General features: G+C 34.0%; 1 protein-coding gene across 1 annotated transcript in view; it reads right to left on the minus strand.

Annotated features, from left to right (window-relative positions):
- The window catches only part of grm5b (glutamate receptor, metabotropic 5b), a 67,143-nt gene that overhangs the window by 18,169 nt on the left and 24,463 nt on the right, over positions 1-24,511 (minus strand). Inside the window, exon 3 of the mRNA XM_051129894.1 lies at positions 20,110-20,359. Within this exon, the coding sequence (XP_050985851.1) occupies positions 20,110-20,359 (250 nt within the window). The remainder of the gene's footprint in view (positions 1-20,109; positions 20,360-24,511) is intronic.

Raw genomic sequence — 24,511 nt, forward strand, 5'->3', positions numbered from 1 at the left:
GGAAGTAACACGTAACATTTTAATTATATTTTGCTAAAATGAACGAAATGACTCACAAAAAGATTCGTTCATATTGCTGGTAAAATGATCCGAACTTCCCATCACTACTACGAATCACGTCTAAGTTCATCACCTGTGTACTCCGGCTAAAAAAGGTAGAGTATGGCGAAAAACTCCATGTTATTTTCTCGTACATCTTCAGAATCGTCCGACATCTTTGTAGCTTTTTGTTTGTAAACAGCGTTTGTCTTACTTGCACTTTCTTAGTCTTTGCGCGTTCGCTTTGTAAACACTGGGTCTGTAGTTCTGCGTGACCTTTCGACGTGATTCACTAGTACGTAGTGTCGTGAACACGTATCCCAGAGACTGTGCTACACGGGCTTTTGTGCTTAAAAAGTATAAAAAATTTTATTTTTCGAAAAAAATGACTAGATAAGGCCCTTCTTCCTCGGCTGGGATCGTTTAGAGCCTTTGAAGCTGCTGAAGTTCAAAATCGGGGGCACAATTGAAGTCCATTATATGAAGAAAAATGCTGAAATGTTTTCTTTAAAAGCCATAATTTCTTTACAACTGAAGACAGAAAGACATGAACATCTTGGATGACAAGGGGGCTTGTTAATATGGCTTGTTAATAGCGAGAACTGGACCTTAAAATAAAGTGTGACCGAGTTTTCTAAAGAAAAATATCTGAAAAGCAGGAGATTTGAACAGAAGCCTGACTCAAAACACGTGCAATAAGAGAGAAAGAGACAGAGCAGCTCATGTCGCTGTCACATCCCAAGGTGAAGGATTAAACAAGCGCTGACCAACAACACAGTTCATCATGCAAACACGCTCTCGCCTGGAACAAGTGCTGCATAGCAGAGATAACTTAACCGTGACGACACGCAAACACTGCCACAATGTGTCCGGCCGTCATCAGAGGAGCACCGGTGCCATTCCGGCGCCAACTTCCTCTCTCCGCCGAACGCTTTTTGTCCCAGAGCCATTACAGCATCCCACAATGCACTCCTTCTGAAAAACTGCTATTTGCAACGGATTATTGACTCCAGAGATGTGTGAGCTAATGAATCGCACACAATACCACAACGAGTGCGTTTAAAGAACGTAAACGGGGTCGGTTCTGAGTTCACCCCGAATGCAGAACAGACTCAGATCGTTAATCACAGCTCCGTCAGGTTTTCCCGAAGGGAGGAAGCTTTAATCTCCATTCAACTTTTTTCCAGTAGCTGAAAGCAGTCTGTCTTTCTCTCAGTTTCTCAGCATCTTCCCGCAGACATCGCCGTCTCATCGTCTCCATCGGAAGAAGCCCGTCTCCGTGGAGACGAGGAGACAGATCGCCATGGCGATAGAACTATCGCCGTTTGATAAATCTGACAGCAACTTTTGGAAGAGACGAGGTCAGTTTTTCAGAGAGAAACATTTGCTGAAGCACCTTCTGAGGTCACACCTGCACTTTATGTGTCTGAAAGAGAGAGCGATTGTGTGTAAATCTGAGCATGGTGTCAGTCTTTATTAATGCGTTGGGCGTGTTTGAGCAGGTGTTTAAAAATGAGACACACCTCATCAATCAAACTCCCATCACTGCAGAAACATTCATATAATACTAATGTAACACTAATATAATGCTGATTAATGACATATGAGAGACACACACACTCAGACACTCTGGGATGTTCAATTTAAAATAAAAGGATGTCATTTCCAAACCACTAGCATCACTAAATGAAATCGAAAATAATGATGTTATAATGAAAATAATGTTTTCAGTTTGGTGAATACCTCAACCAGCTACAAATGTCTTATAGTTGACTTGGCACATTACAATGGAATACAAATATTTGAACATTCTACATTATCATATTTAAATATTTAATAAAACTGTTTTTCATATCAAGTCATTTAAACAGGTTTCTTAAATTAAAACGTTAAAAGTTCAGTAAGACTATGCTCATCTTATGCTCGTCAAAGCTGCATTTATTTGATCAAAAATACAGAAAATGTTATTACAATATAAAATAATGGTTTTTATTTTAATATACTTTTAAATTTAATTTATTCCTGTGATGCAAAGCTGAATTTTCATCAGCTGTTACAAGTGTCACATGATCCTTCAGAAATCATTCTAATATGCTGATTTATTATTAGAATTATCAATGTTGGATGTGATTCTTTTTTTTTTAGGATTCTTTAATACATAACAACTTAAAAGAACAGCATTTAACCATGTAAATCAATGCTATCACTTTTTATTAATTTAACACATACTTGGTGAATAAAAGAAAGAAAGAATAAAAATGTACTGACCCCAAACTTTTGAACAATAGTGTATATTGTTAGAAAAGACTTAAATAGATGCTGTTCTTTTTAACTTTTATATTCATCAACGAATCCTGAAAAAAAAGTATAACAGGTTCCAAAAAAATATTAAGCAACACAACCGTTTCCAGCACTGATAATAAATCAGCATATTAGAATGATTTCTGAAGGATCATGTGATACTGAATACTAGAGTAATGATGCTGAAAATTCTGCTTTGCATCACAGAAATAAATGCAATTTTTAATGTATATTAAAACAGAAGAATGTTGTTTTACATCGTAATAATATTTCACAATATATATATTTTTTCTGTATTTTTGATCAAATAAACACAGCCTTGATGAGCATAAAAGTCTTCTTTAAAAAACAAAAACGTCTTACGGATCAAAAACTTTTGAGCAGTAGTTTATATGATTAAAAATAAAATACAATAAAAATACATAATAACAATAATTTGTTTTCATTTTTGAAACACAGCATAATATAAAATCTTAAACCTTTACCACTCTTTTGATTTAACATGTGAGAGCAATAACACTAGACTGTGCTTAGAAATATAATACTGTTAAATTATGTTATTATATTACCTTTATTATTAGCAGGGCTAAAACACTTTAGTTAAATTAAAAATATTAAAAATAAAAAACGGCATACAACTAGACTGAAACAACAGAGACTGAAAAAACTATCAACTACAGTAAATTGAAAAAAAAAGAAAACTAAATTAAAACAAAAATAATACAATGAAAACAAAATAAACATAAAACTGTAAAACTCAAATAAAAAATGATAGTACAAAAACTATAAAAGAAATAAAAAAAAACTATAGAAACTATAGAAGACTATAAAAACATGAAAAGGGCAAACAAAAATAACATAGAAAACTAAATTACAAAAATTAAATGCCATAATTAAATAGAGTGAAAACTATCAACTAAAGTAAAAACGTATCAAAAACTAAATCAAAAAGAAAATTAAATTAAAAGTGTAACACTAAAACCTAAAAAATGCTGAGAAAACTATGAGAGAACTAAAAAGACAAGTGAAAAATGATAGAATCAAATCGAAAATTTTTAAAAAAAATTAAAAAAAAAACTTTTTAAAAGAAAAATATATTTCTATCTACAATTCAAATAAATTTTGTATTTACATACCAGGTAAACAAGTTATTTAAATTAAAACCAAATTAATACACAGGCACACACACACACATACATACATATAGATAGATAGATAGATAGATAGATAGTTACATTTTAATTTATGCTAGTATATTTAAATTAAAAGTGAATTATAATGTGCAGAGCAACAAAATCACAGCCAAACAAAGTATATATGAGGAATAATATTCATATTTTCCATATTAATATTCTGTTTTGGCCCAATGAGATTCTGGTGTGGGCGGGGCTACTCTGTGTACCACAACAAAAAACAGAAAGCAAATGATATAGTGATGAAAGCAATGAAACATCCTGTTGTTTTTCCCATTGTAACCATAGTTTCAACTAAAACATTATAATTACTAGTTATTGCTCATGTAAAATTAGAATAAATTAGCATGGGATCACCTTCCAAAAGTGTAAAAATTTAACAGTAATTTCATTTGTTATAAAACACCAAGTTACCAAAGTTTTACAATATTAACTAGTAGTGATGAATATTTTGGTAGAAGAAATGCTTATTATGGCATTTGCATTTACATCCATTCTTTTAGTAGATGCTTTTATGCAAAGCAACATATAAATTAGGAACTTGTCAAGCAATTTGTTACAAAAGGGTCAAATTAAATTAATTTAGAAGGGTCATTAAAAATGAAATGATAAGGTACACAAAACACACAATGGTTAATGTTATTTTGGGATTGGCCAATCAGCACTCAGAATCAAAACAGTCTGTTTTATGACAGAGAGTGAACTGCAGAATTTCTTTCACAAAGACTAAACTCAAAATTGTAAGACACACACATTATTATGTAATTTTCGACTGACTTGTAAGTGTCTAGTGAAAGAGCCGACTGTGTGTGTGTGTGTGTGTGTGTTATGAAAGGCCTTTTACAACAGACCTCTCACACTTCATATAAGCGCCACACATGTGGGTGTCTGCTTTTCAACATGCAGACCTCAAACAGCCTCTGTGTGAGTGGGCGTACTGTATATAAAGAGCTTCCTGTTCGCCGCGGTGGGATTAAAAGTCTTACATTTATTAATAAATGCAGATAAACATCATCTACCTGTGAACATGATTGACTCGTTTACCCGCGTGTTTAGATCAAGTCTGTATTTACTGGGTTTGTGTTTTTCCACTATCTGTTTATTTCCATCTGAGCCGTCAGGAAAGGAAATGAACAGGCAGACGGATACGGTCTGAACTCGTTTATTTGCGAAGGATCATATCTATCCTTGCTTTCACACAGCTGCGCCCCAAAATCTCATCCGCTGCTCCATGAGAAAGACCATTACGAGAAAACACTCCAGAATATTCACTATCAGCTTCGCTCTCAATAGGGAAGAAAAACCACAAATGAGATCTTGTTAAATATCAAGTGGTGGGATTAAATGGAGAGCAAATCAAGATTTTACATAAGTCTCCTGCTTCTCGGATTTTTCTCTGGAGAAAATGACCTGACTAATCTCACATGCGGCTCCGTTAGAGTTTCAGAACAGGAACAATTAGTGGTTAACCAATACATAGCCAAGGCCGATATATCAGATGATATGTGGCTATTTTTATTTATTGACATCAGCCAGTACATTTTTCTGTTTGGCTACATCTCATGTGTGGGTCCTCTAGAGTTTCAGAAAATAAGCAATTAGAGTTTAAATGATATATAGCCAAGGCCAATGCATTTTTGGTTTGGCCGATGTGTATAAAGCGTGACTTTTATTTTGACAGTGCAGAGAGTGCTAGTGCCTGAGCGTACACTTCCATTCTCCATTTTTAGTTCATTTCAGCAATTGTTGTGCATATGTTTTTACTATCTTTAAATTAAAAAGTGTGACATCCTATACATCACATCTCATGTGTGGATCCTCTAGAGTTTCAGAAGAGAACCAAATAGTGGATGATCGATATATAACCGATATATATATAACCACCATTTTATTTATTGGCATCAGCCAGTAAGAGTTTCTGTTTGGCCACATCTCGTGTGTGGCTTGTTTAGAGTTTCAGAAAAGAAACAATCAGTGATTAACTGAAATATAGCCAAGGCTGATATATCGGCTGATATTTAGAGATTTTTATTTATCGGCATTGACAGATAAGTTTTTTGTCTTCTGCTCACCAAGCCTGCATTTATTTGATCCAAAATAAAGCAAAAGCAGGAATATTGTGAAATATTTTTACTATTTAAAATAACTGTTTTCTATTTGAATATCTGTTAAAATGTAATTTATTTCTGTGATCAAAGCTACATTTTCAGCATCATTACTCCAGTCTTCAGTGTCACATGATCCTTCAGAAATCATTCTAATATGCTGATCTGCTGTTCAAGAAACATTGTTTATTATTATCGATATTTAAAACAGCTGAGTACATTTTTTCAGGATTCTTTGATGAATAGAAAGATCAGCATTTATCTGAAATAAAAAGCTTTTGTAACATTATAGACTTTACCATTCAAAAGCTTGGAGTCAGTATAATTGTTTTTTTTTGGGGGGGGAAGAAATTATAGAAATTAATACTTTTATTTAACAAGGATGCTTTAAATTGATCAAAAGTGATGATAAAGACATTTATAATGTTACAAAAGATTTCTATTTCAAATAAATGCTGTTTCTATTCATCAGAGAAACCTGAAAAAAAATCTACTCAGCTGTTTTCAACATAATAATAATAATAAATGTTTTTCAGCAGCAAATCAAAATATTAGAATAATTTCTGAAGGATTATGTGACTGGAGTAATGATGCTAAAAATTCAGCTTTGAATAAATTACATTTTAAAATAGAAAGCAGTTATTTTAAATAGTAAAAATATTTCACAATATTACTGCTTTTGCTGTAATTAATTAAATAAATGCAGGCTTGGTGAGCAGAAGAGACTTCTTTAAAAAACATTAAAAACTTTTGACTGTAGTGTATATACAAAAATATGTTTTTTTATGTGTTTCATGTGTACTTTATGTTTTTACAATAACTTTTTAAATACATTTCTGTTGTATATCTGTCATATATATATTATACATGAACGTACAGTATATATTTGTATGAGCTATATATATGTTATAATGTATAAAATTTTTCCAAGTTCTAATGGGTTTCAAATGCATTTTACTTAAAATGACAATATATCTCATATATAAAAATTTAATGTGTATATATATTTGGGTTTACAGTTTGGAAAAATCATTTTTACATTGTTCTCTTACAGAATGAATCCTGCTGACTCAATTGTGTCATATTATTTTATTTCTCCTAAAGTACTTCAGTATGCTACATGAGCTGATGAACATTCTAAATCTCCATTTAAGCTCTGAAGAACAAAGAAAGTTAATTGGGTTTGGAACAAAATGACAACAGAACTTTCTTCATCAGTGAACTTTCACTTTAAAGGTGCAGTGTGCAATTTTTCACTGTCAAAATACTTTCTCTGATCTATGATGAATATCAAGAGGCAGCTGTAAATAAGTCAATGGTGTAACACTGTGCCGTTTTAGATGTCCCTCTAGGTCTTTCTCGGAAATGTTCTCTCTCAGTACGCCAGCATTACACGTCTCAGCTCAATACTAATCAATACTCCAATCCCTGATCAATAAACAACACCTCTAACCCTGATTAAACCAAACAGCTCTTTAAGAAAACAAAGGGGTTTTTATATATACACTACTGTTCAAAAGTTAGTTCAGTTCAAAGAATCAGTAAAAGCTTTCTTTTAAACAAATTATGGATAAAATTGATCAAAAGAGACAGTAAAGACATTTATAATCTTACATAAGATTTTGATTTTTTTTTTAAAAAAAAAGCTGTGCTTTTGAACGTTCTTTCATCAAAAAGCCTAAAAAAATCTTGAGCTGCAAATCAGCATATTAGAATGATTTCTGAAGGATCATGTGATGCTGAAAATTCAGCTTTGCATCACAGAAATAAATTCCATCTTAAAATAGAGTCAATTAGAAAACAGTTATTTAAAATTTTATATTTTATAATATTTCACAATATTACCATATTTTTGATTAAATAAATGCAGCCTTGGTGAGCAGAAGAGGCTTCTTTTGCATTAAAAATGAATCATTACTTTATTTTTTAAATTTATTTATTTATTTATTTATTTTGTTTTATTTTGTATTAGAATTATTATTTTATAGTAATATGAACTAACTATATAATCACAAAATTTTGGCTAAATTGTGCACAGGCAAACCTGTTTTTATCATATTCAAAATTAAAGATTTTTTTTAATGCCAAAAATCATTAGGCTATTAAGTAAATATCATGTTCCATGAAGATATTTTGTGAATTTTCTACCATAAATATATCAAAACTTAATTTTTGATTAGTAATATGTCATGTGACACTGACAACTGTAATAGTAATAATGCTAAAAATTCAGCTTTGATCACAGGAATAAATTATATTTTTAAATATATACAAATAAAAAACAGTTATTTTAAATAGTAAAAAGTATTTCAAAATTGTACTGTATTTACTGTGCTTTGGATCACATACATGCAGGCTTGGTGGGCAGAAGAGACTTCTTTAAAAAACATTAAAAAACACTTTTGGATGGTAGTGTATGTACAAAAATATGTATGTGTATTTTATGTTTTTGCAATAACTTTTTAAATACATTTCTGTCATATATCTGTCATATATATATCATGCATGAACATATATATTTGCATGGGCTAGATATATATGTTAATATATAAAACTGTCCAATTTTTAAAAGTGTAAAAAAATGCACCCTGGATTTTTGAATGCCAAAGTACATGAATATTCAAGATTCAAGATTGGAATCAAACCTGAATGCTTCACTAATGTTGCTGCCATGACAACAAGGAAAACACGCCAAGGTTTTACAGCAAACATGTGCTGATCAGCATGAGGTGACGGAACTCAGAGGACGTTAAAGAAATCACACACGCGCGGGTCAAAGGAGGACACCGTCAGCGAGTGCCAACGTCTCTCCGTCTGATCCGTCTCTCCGCTCTGACAGTTACGACCTCCAAATGAATTGTGTTGTGACCGTACAGCCCAGATCAGACCAGATCTCCTCTCATCTCCTCTCTGCTCTCCTGTCATGTGTAAAATGTTGTGATGGCTGTAGATGAAGTGACGTGTTCGGATGGGCTGCTAATTGGGTGCAAAACGAGAGAAAGCGAGACGCTGAAGTCAACATGAAACAACCCATGTGACTTCCCAATGCCAAATGTTCTTTTTTGCCATGACATTTAATATTGGCAAGATGCTAAAACTGAAAGCATTTTCTCAAATTATAAATGGCATTTTCCCTAATCAAAAAGAATAATTTTTGTCCTTGTAGTAACGTGACCCAATTAATAATTCACAGTAAGACCAGAAATATCGATTAAGAAGATAAAAAGGGTGCATTTTGAGCTCGTGTTGACTTTAAAGGACAGAATAAGTGCGGTTTGTGGTAAACAGGGCTTTGTGAAGGTGTCAGAAGAGATGAAAAGTAAATAGAGAACGAGAGAGATTTCTGTGGTCTTTCCGTTCGTTTACGTCAGGCCATAATGGGCGATCGTCAAGCGTTCAGAGAGAGCTGAAAATAGAGCACAATTACTACAGCCAGTCAAAACACTGGCCACAGCTGTCCTTCACACAGCACACATGCTAAAACAACACCGAACATACAGACCGAGAGCTCAACTAACCTCACGATCGTCACAAAACACAGAAATATAGCTTCCGGTCAAACAATTTGTGTAACAAGGTATCAGCTAAAAAGCTGCCTCAGTATTGTCATCAAAAAAAAACTTTCATGTGTGTTCAGATTTCCATATGAAATGCTGTTTATATGCCTTGTATACAATATGTTATATTATATGTGACCCTGGACCACAAAACCAGTCATAAGGATCAATTTTTTGAAATTGTGATTTATACATCGTCTGAAATGATAGGACAATATTTGGCTGAGATACAGCTATTCGAAAATCTGGAATCTGAAGGTGCAAAAAAAATCTAAATACTGAGAAAATTGCTTTTAAAGTTGTCCAAATGAAGTTGTTAGTAATGCATATTACTAATCAAAAGTTTTTATATATTTGCAGTAGGAAATTTACAAAATATATTCATGGAACATGATATTTAATATCCCAATGATTTTTGGCATAAAAGAAAAATGAATAATTTTGACCCATACTATACAAATATACCTGTGCTACTTAAGACTGGTTTAGTGGTCCAGAGTCACATATTATATTATATTATATTATTTTTTAAAAAACTAATACAATAGCTTTTAGAACTCATTTATGCTTGCAATCAATTCAAACATGACGTCTTAAGATGAATGATGAATGGCTATAAGATACACTAACGCCACACGATTTGGGGCAAAAATTTAAAAGTGATTTTTCTGATAAAAATTGTGAATATGATTGTAAAACAACAGGTTTGCCTGTGCACAATTTAGCCAAAATTTTGTGATTATGATTAGTTCTTATTGCTATCAAATAATAATTATAATACAAAATTATACAAAATATTTTTTTTAAATACTAAAAAACTAAATAAGAATTATTAACTTTGTAATATTTTACTGAAAAGCATAAAACTAATACAGCTGAAGTCAAAAGTTTACATACACCTTGCAGAATCTGCAAAATGTTAATTATTTTATGAAAATAAGAGGGTTGTTTTTTATTTAGTACTGACCTGAATAAGATATTTCACATAAAAGATGTTTACATATAGTCCACAAAAAAATTATAGTTTAATTTATAAAAATGACCCTGTTCAAAAGTTTTCATACACTTGATTATTAATACTGTGTTGTTACCTGAATGATTCACAGCTGTGTTTTTTGTTCAGTGATAGTTGTACATAAGTCACTTGTTCGACTTTCCTTCAGAATAGTCCTTTAGGTCCCACAAATTCATTAGTTTTTCAGCATTTTTGTGTATTTGAACCCTTTCCAACAATGACTGTATGATCCATCTTTTCACACTGAGAACAACTGAGGGACTCACATGCAACTGTTACAGAAGGTTCAAACACTCACTGATACTCCAGATGGAAAAATTATGCATTAAGAGCCGGAGGGTGAAAACTTTTGAACAAAATGTAGATGTTTACATTTTTCTTATTTTGCCTAAATATCATAATTGTTTTCATTTAGTACTACCCTTCAAAAGCTAAAGAAGATACTTACATGTTTCCCAGAAGACAAAATAAGTTAAATTTACTCTGATCTTCAAGCCCCCTGGCTCCTAATGCAATGTTTTTTCTTTCTGGAGCATCAGTGAGCATTTGAACCTTCTGTAATAGTTGCATATGAGTCCCTCAGCTGTCCTCAGTGTGAAAAGATGGATCTCAAAATCATACAGTCACTGTTGGAAAGCGTTCAAATACACAAAAATGCTGAAAAACCAAAGAATTTGTGGAACCTGAAGGATTTTTCTCATGAACAACTATCACTAAACAAAAAACACAGCTGTGGATCATTCAGGTAACAACACAGTATTAAGAATCAAGGGGATGTAAACTTTTGAAAGGGATCATTTTTATAAATTCAACAATTATTTTCTCTTGTGGATTATGATATGTGAAATATCTTATTCGGGTCAGTACTAAATAAAAAATAATATGCATCTTGCATGATCCCTTTCATTTTGGTAAAATAATTAACATTTAGAAGATTCTACAAGGTGTATATAAACTGTTTAATGTTTGACTTCAACTGTATTTAATTATATTCAATAATAAAATAATAATTATTTCGTGACATTACAACTGCAAATTTACAATATTAATATTTATGACTTAATTTCTTCATTTATTTTGATGAAAACAGGGAGTGGTTTCTGTTAAAAAAAGGTTAGTGCATGTTGCCTTGATAATCACAATAAGCCATTTTGCAATTTAAATTTTATTTCAATGAATCAAACTGTTCGAACTTTTTCTCCAGTGCTTTTAGTGGCATTTTTGGAGACTGACAGCCTTAGTCCACATTTTCACACATGTTCCACAGAAGAAAGAAAGTCATATAGATTCGGAATAACAATAAATTGCAAAATTTCAGTTTTGGCTGAACTGTCCCTTTAAATATGGTTTAAGTTTTGCAGAATATTTGAGTTATGCTTTCACTCACTGTCTTTTTATATTCAGTCTCAAAAAATGTCAGGCTAAGTTGTGTGTGTGTGTACCTGGTATTTATCACGTTATGGGGACCACCAAGGATAGTAATACCACTAAATTTGGACCTTGTGAGGACATTTTTTTTAGGTCCCTATGAGGAAACAGGCTCATAAATCATGCGTAATGAGTTTTTTCAGAAAGTAAAAGTGTGCACAGTCTCCTGTGAGGGCTAGGTTTAGGTGTAGGGTAGGTGTAGGGCGATAGAAAATACGGTTTGTACACTATAAAACCATTACGCCTATGGAATGTCCCCATAAAACATGGAAACACAACATGTATTTGTCTGTGTGTGTGTTTTTAAGGCTTGCTGCAGATTCAATTCATGAGGTCAAAACCGCACGCTGTGTCCATCTGCACACAAACACACACACTGACAGGACAGAAAAACAGACCCATTTACATGAGACTGATGGACACACACACAGTAAGTTTGTTAGACAGATTACCAGAGGGTGCTGGCAATCATAGGAATGCTTAGAAACACACACACAACAAAAACCCTGACATTTACACACACTAGTGACCCACAGGCTTTCTCACTCTGAAATGTTTCTGTCACTTTGATTGACAGGTCAGGAAACTTTTGAGACTGTGGACACTCAAACAATCACTCAACACTTTCAAGGCGTTCTCTCTTGCAGTATTCTTCCATTACAGCTTAAACATCTTCCTAAACTGTAAAACTGCACTTTTTGAACCCTAGTGAAAAATAAATATACTAAATTGTATTTAAAATACATTTATGTCGTGCTAAGTATACTACAATAACATTTACATATTGTGTACTTAATAAAAATACCCTGCAGTTGTACTTTGAGTACATTAAACTGCTATATTTAAAGTCTGCTACATTGGAACAACTAATTTTGCACTTAATGCACTTGGAAGTAATGCTGAAGTCCAACTAAAGATATTTTTGATTGTGCTAAAGTGGAACTATTGCAAGTATACTTCAGGTACACTTTAAATATCTTGTATTTAAAGACCTATATTATTTTAAGGTCATACAATCATCATCAATAGTGACTTAAAAACATATTTTAGGCTTAATATTAAGAAATGTGAACTGTGCAGTAGTAGTACTCTAAATGATTAAAATTTTTGTTTAATTAACATTTTTATATCAATAAGTCTTGAGCGATTTGTTAGTAAATATGTAAATAGACTTGAACTATTTAATATAAAATAATGCATTTTAAATCTATTACTTTTGTAGGGAAGCATTAGGAAGTTTGATTTATCTTAATTAATAAGCAAATAATTGTTCAAAAGCTGATTCTCTACATAAAGTCCCTTCACAGAATTCTTGTTATATATCAGCGTTGTTATTGTTAATTGAACTAAAATATTAGTGTTTTGTTACTTGAAATAAAGCATTAGATGAAATACTCACAGAAGAAAAATTTATTAAAATTAAATATAATAAATTAAAATATAATAAAATAAATAATAAATTAAAATATAATAAATTAAGTAAAGAAACAGTTAATAAAAATATTTAAAAAACAAAAACTAATAAAAATGTCAAAATTCATAAAATTAAGTAAACCGAATAAAATTTCATATTACTCTAGTTTCACAGTTTTAGTATTTATTTTGTTTATTGTTTATTTTATTTATTTTGTTTGCTCTTAGTTTTAATTCAGATTTTATTTTATTTTCAAATGGTAATATATATTATAATAAATATAAAAACTGAAACCTGAAAAAATAGAGTTAGAAATAAAAAAGTCTAAATATTAACTATATATATATATATATATATATATATATATATATATATATATATATGTGTGTGTGTGTGTGTGTACATACATACATATATACATATATATATAAAATTTACTATTTATTTATTTGGGGGGTTTCAATCTCTATTAGAGAGTTACATATGCTATATTAATATAAAATTATATAAAATTAAAAAACATAAAGCTCCTCTTAAAAAGCTACAATGCAGTTTGCTTCTTTCTGTTATGTAGGTTGTGTGGTTAATGTTAGATTATGAGGATCTTAAGAAGCAGCTTCACCAATGACACCACTGATTGAACACCAACCAGAGGTGAACAGGAGACGTGTTTCTCTTTTTTCCAGGTGCAGCAATTTGCACATTTACCCTAGAAACCGTGGAGCAGCTCTGAACGGAAAGTTTGTGGTAGTTCATCAGTGAGAATCCTGAAGGCAGAATGAGATATTCATGGTAATTCCAGAGGCCTGACTTTAAACTCTCTCAGCCTGTTTCCAACCCTCTCTGACTAAATCTGAGGCTGGCGGGAGGCGGTGTGGTGTTGGTACGGGTGACAATTCTGTTGCTATGGCAACAAGCCGTGGAAGGGTATTGGTTCCGTCTCCAGCTCAGAGTGCAGCACGGACGGGGAAACGGAAAAGAATAGTTCTGTCAACTGCGCCAAACACACACACACTCTTGGAGCGCCGTTAATCAGTTAGCACTTGGTCTGTGTCTGTGGGGTAAATGCTGCGGGCAGGACAGGGCTAATGCGGTCACGCGGGCCGTAGAGATCACTGTCGGGAGAGTTCAGTGAGATGGGTCCATTAACGCTGACATGCGGGCGTCTCACATACAGTTTCATCTCTGTAAACCCTACAGGACGCTCGCGGCGGGAATGAGGAGAGGGCAGATGCGCGAGCTGCTCGTGACGGACTCGTGTGCGCTAGTGAGAGCATAAGAGGATCTGGGATACTCCTACTGTCACACGTTTGTAATCCTACAAGCCCCATCCACCAAACCACACTGCCCGTGCCAAATCTGAGAGGAATGTCTACACACATGAAACTATGAGCAATGAAAACAATAAAAAGTGTGCATTTTCTGTGCCGACAGCGGCACCAAATGGAATAGTACAAATGACTATATTTTTTTTATATTACAGGACATAAACAGTGTCTTCACAATGCTGAGTTAGAGTAGTTGCTAGGACATTGCTAAGGCATCCTAGGTGGTTGCTAAAGTGTTGCCAAAGTATTTAAGGTGGTTGTTAGTGCATTGCTGCTGTTGCTTGAGTGTTAGGGGGCAGTTCTGTGCTGTTTCTAGACCATTACTAAGGAGTTCTGGTGGATTCTAAGGCATTGCTATCGTTTCTATGCATTACTAAGGTATTACTAAGGTGGTCTGGGTGGTTGCTAGGGCATTTCTAAGTCAAGTCAAATGGCATCTGACTATATGGTGCTTTATACAGTATATACTGTTGCAAAGCACCTTTACAGTAGTAAATAAAAATGTGTTCTGGTTAGTTGCTAGGGAAATTTCTAAGGCGTTCTGGGTGGTTACTAGGGTTTTGCTAAGGTGTTCTGGATTGTTGCTAGGACATTACTAAATGTACTAAATGTATATAGTATAACTATATAGCACTTTTTTACATTTTATTTAAAGCTGCTTCATAGTAATAAACAAGAGTGCCATCTAGTTGATTGCTAGGGTGTTGCTAAGGTGTTCTGGGTGGTTGCTAGAGCTTTCCTAAGGTGTGCTTTGTGGTTGCTAAGGCATTTGTAAGTCAAGTGAAATGACATTTAACTATATAGCACTTCTTACAATACATGTTGATTCAAAGCTGATTCACATTCAAGGGTATTGCAAAGGTGTTCTGGGTGGTTGCTAAGGCATGGCTAAGGTGTTCTGGGTGGTTGCTAGGGCATTGCTAAGTCAAGTCAAATGACATTTGACTATATAGCACTTTATATATTATTCAAAAGTGTTTCACAGTAATTAGTAGGTGTTGTGGATAGTTGCTAGGGCAACACTTAGTCAAATGACATGTGACTATATAATGATTTATATAAGACATTGATTCAAATCAGTTTCACAGTAAGTAGAAGGTGTTTCGGTTAGTTACTGGGGCATCACATTAAGGTGTTCTGGGTGGTTGCTTATGTGCTGTAGTTGGTTGCTAAGGCTTTTTATAAGTTAAGTTATATCACATTTATTGCACTTTATACCATACATACTGCCACAAAGCATTTTCACAATAATAAATAAGAAAGTGTTCTAGTTTGTTTCTAAAGCATTACTGAGGTGCTCTGGGTGGTTGCTAAGGCTTTAAGATGTTCTAGTTAGTTGCTAGGGCGTTACTAAGGTATTTTGGGTCAGTGCTAGGGCATTGCTATGGTGTTCTGAGTGGTTGCCAGGTGATTCCTTACAAAACCTCCCTCAAGTCTCTGTGATGTTCTCATGTTTAGACTTTACTAAGGCATTCTTGGTGGATGCTAGGGTGTTATGGGTGGTTGCTAGGGCGTTACTAAGGAGTTTTGGGTGGTTGCCAGGACGTAGCTTAGGTGTTCTGGGTGGTTGCTAGGTGATACCTTACTAAACCACCCTCAAGTCTTTGTGATGTTCTGATGTCTAGGTTTTAGTAAGACATTCTTGGTGAATGCTAGGGTGTTGCTAGGGTGTTCTGGGTGGTTGCTAGGTGGTACCTTACTAAACAAGTCTCTGTGATGTTCTGTTGTCTACATATGGCTCGGTCCCTCTTTTCATTTCAGTCTGAATTTTTTGTCCATTTTATCATGCATTATGTGAGAAAGTATTTTAGCAACCCAAAAAAATGTGGGTATGTATATGTGAGTGCATGTGCATTCTTGAGCAGATGTTTTGTTCTGCTGTGTGTGTGTGTATGTGTGCACTCCAGAAACGACAGACCTTGAGCTCTGAGATGCTTTGATCCTCTGTGTTTCATCTCTGGCCTTAGATCAGTAGTCTAGCAGAGGGGAATTTACACACACGAACACACACACTTCTCTGCCTTTAAGTAGATACAACCGTATCACAAATTAAAAGTGGGGATGCCAATTGAACGTTCATTTAGTTCATTTAGAGTGATTAAAAAAAAAATATTCTTGCACATAAATTATGTAATGTTGTTACTTAATGCTTTCATCAAAAAAAAAACATTTAAGGCTTTTCTCAGCAAATATATATATATGCGATTCATTGCATGCAATTGATTTGATTAATGTTTTTATTCAAATGTCTGTGCAAATTAAAAGTCATTTAGTGAAATATCATCCAATTATAAATCTGTTTTTCTTTTTTCTGGCTGTTTTGAACAAACGCATTAACGCAAACACATATCCTCTGCTTGCACTGTCATTCCCTCACTTTGGCCCAGAATTCTCTGCTTTCCTTCACTCTCATCTGTTAAATATTCCTCTCACACTCTCGGCTCTGCCGGGAGGAAGAGGAGGATGACGAAGACTTGACAGCTCCTCCGCATGGAACACAGACCACCGCGCAAACATCCCATCCTGCCTGAGAGGGCGGCAGACAGGAAACGCATCATAAACACCGTCAGGGCCCTTAATGATCACGAAGTTTGCTCTATTTGTTTGCGGTTTCTGGACTGTTGTGTGTCTGACCTAAGAGTCGGACCGACATGTTCTGCACACAAACAAGGCAAGAGCTTCTCCAGCGACAAGCTCTAATCTGATTGTCTGGCTCACGCAATTTCCGGAAGCCGGGAAGCACCGATTTCTATCAGTCCGCCGGGAAACAAAGTCATGTTTATGTTCCCGATGCCATCATGAACACTTCTGTGGAAGAACTGGGAATTTACAAGGTGCAACATATCTGAGAAAGATACTGACTTTAATAAAAGAAGAAACCATATATATATGTGGCTTTTACTTTTATTACAGTCAGTATCTTTCACAAATTTGTGATAGGTGGTTGCTAAGATGTTCTGGCTGATTTATGGATAGTTGTTAATATTCTGGCTAGTTGGTAGGGTGTTACTAAGGTGTTCTAGGTTGTTGCTAAGGTGTTCTGGCTGATTGGTAGGGTGTTACTAAGTTGTTCTGGCTACATGCTAGGGTGTTAACTAAGGTGTTCTGGGTAGTTGTTAATATTCTGGCTAGTTGCTAAGGTGTTACTAAGGTGTTCTAGGTTGTTGCTAAGGTGTTCTGGCTGGATAATAGGGTGTTAATAAGGTCTTCTGGGTAGTTGTTACTATTCTGGCTAGTTGCTAGGGTGTTCCTAAGGTGTTCCAGGTTGTTACTAAGATGTTGCTAAGGTGTTCTGGCTGGTTGCTAGGGTGTTACTAAGGTGTTTTGGCTATTTGCAAGGAGTGCTTAGGTATTCAGTGTGGTTGCTATGGCATTAAGATATTTTGGTTTGTTGCTAGGGTGCTGCTAAGGTGTTGTAGGTAGTTGTTAAGGTGTTACTAAAGTATTCTGGCTGGATACTAGGATGTTAATAGTGTGTTCTGAGAAGTTGCTACTATTCTGGCTAGTTGCTAGGGTGTTACTAATTTGTTCTGGCTGGTTGCAAGGGTGTTAATAAGGCGTTCTGGGTTGGTGCTAGAGTGTTGCTAAGGCATTGTAGGTGGTTACTAAGATGTTCTGGCTGGTTGCTATGGTGTTCTGGCTGATTGCTAGGGTGTTACTAAGGTGTTCTGGCTGGATGCTAGGGTGTTAATAAGGTATTCTGGATAGTTGTTAATATTCTGGCTAGTTGCTAGGGTGTTACTAAGGTGTTCTGGGTTGTTGCTAAGGTGTTCTGGCTGATTCTAGGGTGTTACTAAGGTGTTCTGGGTAGTTGCTACTATACTGGCTAGTTGCTAGGATGCTACTAATTTGTTCTGGCTGGTTGCAATGTTCTGGGTGGTTGTTAAGGTGTTGCTAAGGAGTTCTGGCTGTTTGCTAAGGTGTTACTATGATGTTATGGCTGGTTGCAAGTGGGTGCTAAGGTATTCAGTGTGGTTACTAGAACATTAATGAGGTGTTTTGGATTAGTGCTAGGGTGTTGCTAAGGTGTTGTAGGTGGTTGCTAAAGTGTTACCATGTTTTGGGTGGATGCTATGGAATTACTATTCTGGCTAGTTGTTAGGGAGTAAATAAGGTGTCCTGGCTATTGCTAGAGTGTTACTAAGGTGTTCTAGCTGGTAGCTAGGGTGTTACTAAGGTGTTGTGGGTGGTTGTTAAGGTGTTGCTAAGGTGTTCTGGGGGGCTGCTATAGAATTACTGTTCTGGCTAGATGTGAGGGAGCTACTAAGGTGTCCTGGCTGTTGCTATGGGGTTACTAAGGTGCTTTGGCTAGTTGCAAGGGGGTGATAAGGTATTCAGTGTAGTTGCTAGAACATTAATAAGGCATTTTTGGTTAGTGTTAGGTGCTGCTAAGGTGTTGTAGGTGATTGCTAAGGTATTGCTAAGGTGTTAATAAGGTGTTCTGGCTCTTTGCTAGGATGTTACTATGGTGTTCTGGGTGGTTGCTATGGAATAACTATTCTGGCTAGTTGCTAGGGAGCTGCTAAGGTGTTCTGGCTGTCTCTAGGGTGTTACTAAGGCATTCTGGCTGTTGCTACAAAGTTACTAAGGTGTTCTATTTGGTTGCAAGGGCAGTCCTAAGGTGTTCTATGTGGTTGCTAAGGCATTTTGAGTGGTTGCTAGGGTGTTGCTAAGGCGTTTTGAGTGGTAGCTAGGGTGGTACTAAGGTGTTCTCTGTGGTTACTTGGGCATTATGAAATGAAAACAAGGCTACGAGAGATACACATTCTTGCGAGTCATTGAAAATACATCTATTAAATTGTCCATTCAACAAAAAAATGGATTGTGATAACTGCACACAACCTAAGACTAAGAGATAGCTGACCCAAAAAATAAAATTCTTGTTTTCATTTATAATATTCCAGACTGGTATACCTGTATTTGTTCTGAAAGAAGATAAGAGCAATGCCAAGGTCACAGGTTTAAATCCCAGGGAATGCATGAACCCAAATATGATATGATATGATACAATGTGAGACACACACACATAAGATGCACACACTAAAAGGAATAGCATCAGAGCTTAAAGACTTATACTTCAGCCTGTTCCTCACAGAAAGCTCAAGCACAAGCTTTAAGGACCACTTTAATTTCTGTCTCCACCTTCTGTGCTGTTTTGTGGTCATCTGTCAGCCCTTGTTGTGATTCCACTTCAGACAGAAGCAAGCCCTCCATCTGACCTGAGACTCAAGCAGTAAACGTGGCAATAACGGTGTGTGAGAGGGTCTTACAGCGGCCATCAGAGACATTCAGACTCAAAGACAGGAGACAGATGTGTGTGTAAGTGAACTCTTAAAAATAAAGGTCTTTTAGTGGCACCTGTAGTTCCATAAAGAGCCTTGAACGTCTATAGAATCTTTCAATTGCACGAAACGTTCTTTATAGATAAAAGGTTCATAAAATGTTCTTTAAAATGAAAAATGGTTATTTTAATAATAATAATAAATTACCCTCCTTTTGGACCCTTTATTTAAGATGCACAACAACCTAAATTATGGAACATACCTGATGATGATGATGCTGATGATGATAATGTAATGATGATGATGATGGTTATGAAGATGACAATGAGGATGATGATTAAAACTTCCTGTAGACAAGGATGGTTTTACAAATTAAATCTCCAGTCAAAAACCTAGTAAAACCACACTCAGTTTCACCCTGTTTTCATCATTCGTTCGTCCACTGACCTGCCGACCAATAGGAACTCTCCGACAAGGTTTTGTCGTCTCATGGCCATCAGGATGTTTCGTACGGTCATGCCCTCGCAGAAACACGCCACCACACGAGCTTTGGGCAGATACTTGCGCAGTTTGGCCAGCAAACGGTCAAAGCTCTGCTCGCCGGCGTTACTCCAGATTTTATCAGAGTGAGCGATACAAATGCCTTCCTTTCCCGCCATCTCTTTAAACGCCTCCATCCCGCTCTCACCATAGTTGCCTAGGAAAAACACAGAGAAACAGATATGAATATTTCATTAACTAAAGAAATCAGTCATGTGTTATAGTATTTATCACAAATGTGATAAATGATGCCACTTTTCTAATATCTAATCTAATATATAAAATTAAGAATATGTTTGACGTTAAAAGAAAATAAACAAAAATATAATGCAAAAGAACACACTGAAGAAAGTCAATGGCATAGAAAGATTTTTTACTCAAAGACTTTTTACAGAATATACTGTTACTTCTGAATTGATTTTAATGAAGAAAAATGCTTTTCAAGATGCTGATCAATGTGTGTCACTGAAAAACTGCTTTGTAACATTTGTTATTTAAAAATTGCTAGTAAATTTCACAAATAATTACAAAGAAATAGCAAGTAACACATTGAATTAAACATAAAATGTTGTAGTACAAAGACTGAAATTGTATTTTCATGTAAATGTACTTCAATAATCCGAAGTGAAAATTGTTTCTACACTACTTCCTTCAAGGATAATTATACAAAATTAAAACATAACAGACTACTTTTGTTTTTATATAAGGATAAATACAACTATGAATAAAGTTTGCAAACAAACTTTGATGTTGGCTTGAAAAAGCCTTGACTGAAAGTTTGAAGCAGTTGACAAAGCTTAAAGTTTGACAATATAGATAAATTAGATAGTTGATAGCATGTTGCTAGCATGATTAGCATGTTGTTAGCATGTTTTTACATTAGCAACGTTGTTAGCATGTTGATAGCCTGCTTTAACATGATTACCATGTTGTTACCACGATTAGCCTGTTGCTACCATGTTTTTAACCTAACATGTTGGTAGCATGTATTTAGTATGATTAGCATGCTGTTAGCATGTTTCTAACATAATTAACATGAATTAAAAATTAGCATGTAGCTAGCACGTTTTTATCATAAACATGTTTTCTAGCATGCTTTTAGCATGTTAACATGATTAACATGTTGTTAACATGTTGCTAGCCTGTTTCTAGCATGTTTGACATGTTGTTAACATATTGTTAACATGATTAACATGTTGTTAGCATGTTACTAGCATGTGTCTAGCATGGCATTAGTATGTTGCTACAATATTGTTAACATGATTAGTTAACATGTTGCTGGCATAATTAACATGTTGCTAACATGTTTTTAAAATCATTAGCATGTTGTTAGCATGTTTCTAGTAAGATTACCATGTTGTTAGCCTGTTTAAACATGATTAGCATGTTGTTACCATGTCATTAACATGTTTCTAGTAAGGTTTCCAATGTAGCTAGCATCATGTTTTTTATACAATAAGCATGTTGTTAGCATGTTTTTTAGTATAATTTAGGGTGATTCATAATCCTTTTCAAGCCAACTTTATATTACACTCTAAAAAAAGATAATATAATTTTATTTCAGTCTTTCTACATCAAATTTCGCATTTAATTCAATGCCACTTTGTAACTTTTTGGTTTTCAAAAATCGCTTTAATGTAAATCCTACACCATTTTTTTCAGTGTAGAGAGAGACTGACTCGAAAAGTAGAACAATATATTAAGCAATTTTATTTTTTTATTTAAACATTTCTAGAGCAGATTTCTTATGTTTGCACAAAGCGACGTGTTACACTGTGAAATACTGCCATTGTGTCACACTACAGCTGTATGGATTTACTCAAGTTTGCCGAGACAATATTGACTGTCTCTTACAGCGTCTGTCTCGCTTTCTCTGATGGAGAACTGGCGGATGGAGAGGTGTAAACCAGGTAATTAATCTCACACACATAAAATATACAAAGATCAACCGCACACACTCATATCGACACATAAATGAAGCTGTGAAAGTGTCAGATGAGTGTGTGAGAGGACTGAGGCTCCTTAGAAAGGTTTCATCAGGTTCTGGTCCTGCTTGTTGTGGGTACGTGTAAAGTCTTGTAATTAGTCTCACAGTGAGAGTAGCAGACACGAACAGATGGCACACACACACACACACACACACACACACTGTTGACATAAACACACAATCAGTATCCGTTCATAAAGAGAACACCAGCCTTCACTTCCTGCCAAAGATCATTGAACAGATCATTTTTAAAGCATGAAATGACTCACAACGAAACATTCGATTAAACTAATGATCTCTGTTTGTTGAGGACACATAATGGCCTTCAGAACCATCATAGGGTGCTCATAATAAAATAAAAATTAAATAAAAAATGAAATTAAAATAAAATAAAAAATAAAATGTTACAAAAATATTACAATAAAATAAACATTTAAATTCTAAAGAAAATGAAAAAATAATTTATAATAACATAAATTTAAAAATAAATTAAAATGAAATAATAAAATAAAATAATTTTTAAATTTAATTAAATTAAAAATAAAAAAAATGAAATTAAAATTAAATTAAATGAAACAAAACATTTAAAACTAAACTTAACTTAACTTAACTTAAATAAAATAAAATGTTTATTCACTTTAGGTTGATATGAAAATTTATATTTAACAAATATAATACTGGTGTAAAATGGATTTTCCTGTAAAGATCATTGAACAGAGATCATTTTCAAAACATGAAATTGCTCACAACTAAACATCTGATTAAACATGTTTAAAATAGAATATTTTAACTAATAAATGGCCATTTTTAGGTAATATAATGTCCTTTAGCTCAAAAAAACAAACAACACAATATAGTTCACCCAATAAAATAGAATAAATGTTAATTTACTTTAGCTTGATTTACCGTATAATATGACAATATATGTTTACCAAGAAGAAATTAAATAGAAAACTGGTGTAAAATCGATTTTCCTGTAAAGGAGCATTAAACAGAGATCATTTTTAAAGCATGAAATGACCCACAAATACATCTGATTAAACTAATGTTTAAAAATGAATTAAAAAAATATTAATTGTTACCTTTAAGTTCAGATAACATATACAGTGAAACATTATATTAAACAACATAAAATAGCTTATAATGCAGTAAAAAAAATTGTAAAATATTTTTTTTTATAACCATATGAATTACTTAATATTTAATACTTAATATTTAATGATAAAAATGTTTATTGAAATATCTTAATTATATTACATTAAAATATCTAACAACACAGTACATGTACTTTAGTAAGCTGTTAATGTAAACATAATGTTACCACAATGACATCCCATATCACCTGAAACGTTTTACATTCTAAAATTCTTTAAAGGGGTCATCGGATGCCCATTTTCCACAAGTTGATATGATTCTTTAGGGACTTAATGAAAAGTCTATAATATACTTTGGTTAAAAATTCTAAATGATAGTGTAAAACAACACCTTCACTCCACAGAGAATAGAGAGGGGCGGGGCAAGATCAGCTCATTTGCATTTAAAGGAGCAATCCTTTCAGAATAAGATGATTTTTGCAGAGCTGATTCTGACAAGGTAAAAAGGGTGTTGTTTTACACTACCACTGAGAATTTTTAACCAAAGTATATTACAGACTTTTCATTAAGTCTATAAAGAATCATATCAACTTGGAAAATGGGCATCCGATGGCTAATATTAAATGGTGAAAATGTTTATTGAAATATCTTAAATATATTATATTAAAATATCTAACAACATAGTACATGTTCTTTCATAGTAAACTGTTAATGTAAACAATGTTACCACAATGACATCCCATATCACCTGAAATGTTCCAACGTTTTACATTCTAAAATTCCTTAAGAGAACTAAAAAGACACAAATTTAGGTATAATTTAAGTCTGAAAAATGTATGTAATTACCACAGTTCAGGTCATTTAATTTCGCACGAATTGCATGGGAAATGTTGGAGCTCATATTGAGATCTGATTGCATAATCTGTTATCTTCACAACTACAAGCAGCTTAGGACGCTTAAGATATCTAGAGTCAAAAATGAGTCTTTTACTTAAAAAAAAAAATAAAAAATACAGAAAAGGTGAAGAGTCTCTATTTATTCTCAGCTTTCTAGGAGAGACGATAGAGATCTCATTAGTGATTTCTTAAGGGAACGGACGGCTAAACACTGTCTAATTTATAAACCACACACACACACCTCCACCTCAAAGCACTGCACTCGCTCACATCGAAAGTGGATAAATATTACAGCAGAAAATCGAACATCTGAACGTCAAACTCTGAGCTG

This window comes from Labeo rohita, chromosome 15 (genome assembly GCF_022985175.1).
Source record: "Labeo rohita strain BAU-BD-2019 chromosome 15, IGBB_LRoh.1.0, whole genome shotgun sequence".
In the NCBI taxonomy this organism is placed as follows: domain Eukaryota; kingdom Metazoa; phylum Chordata; class Actinopteri; order Cypriniformes; family Cyprinidae; genus Labeo; species Labeo rohita.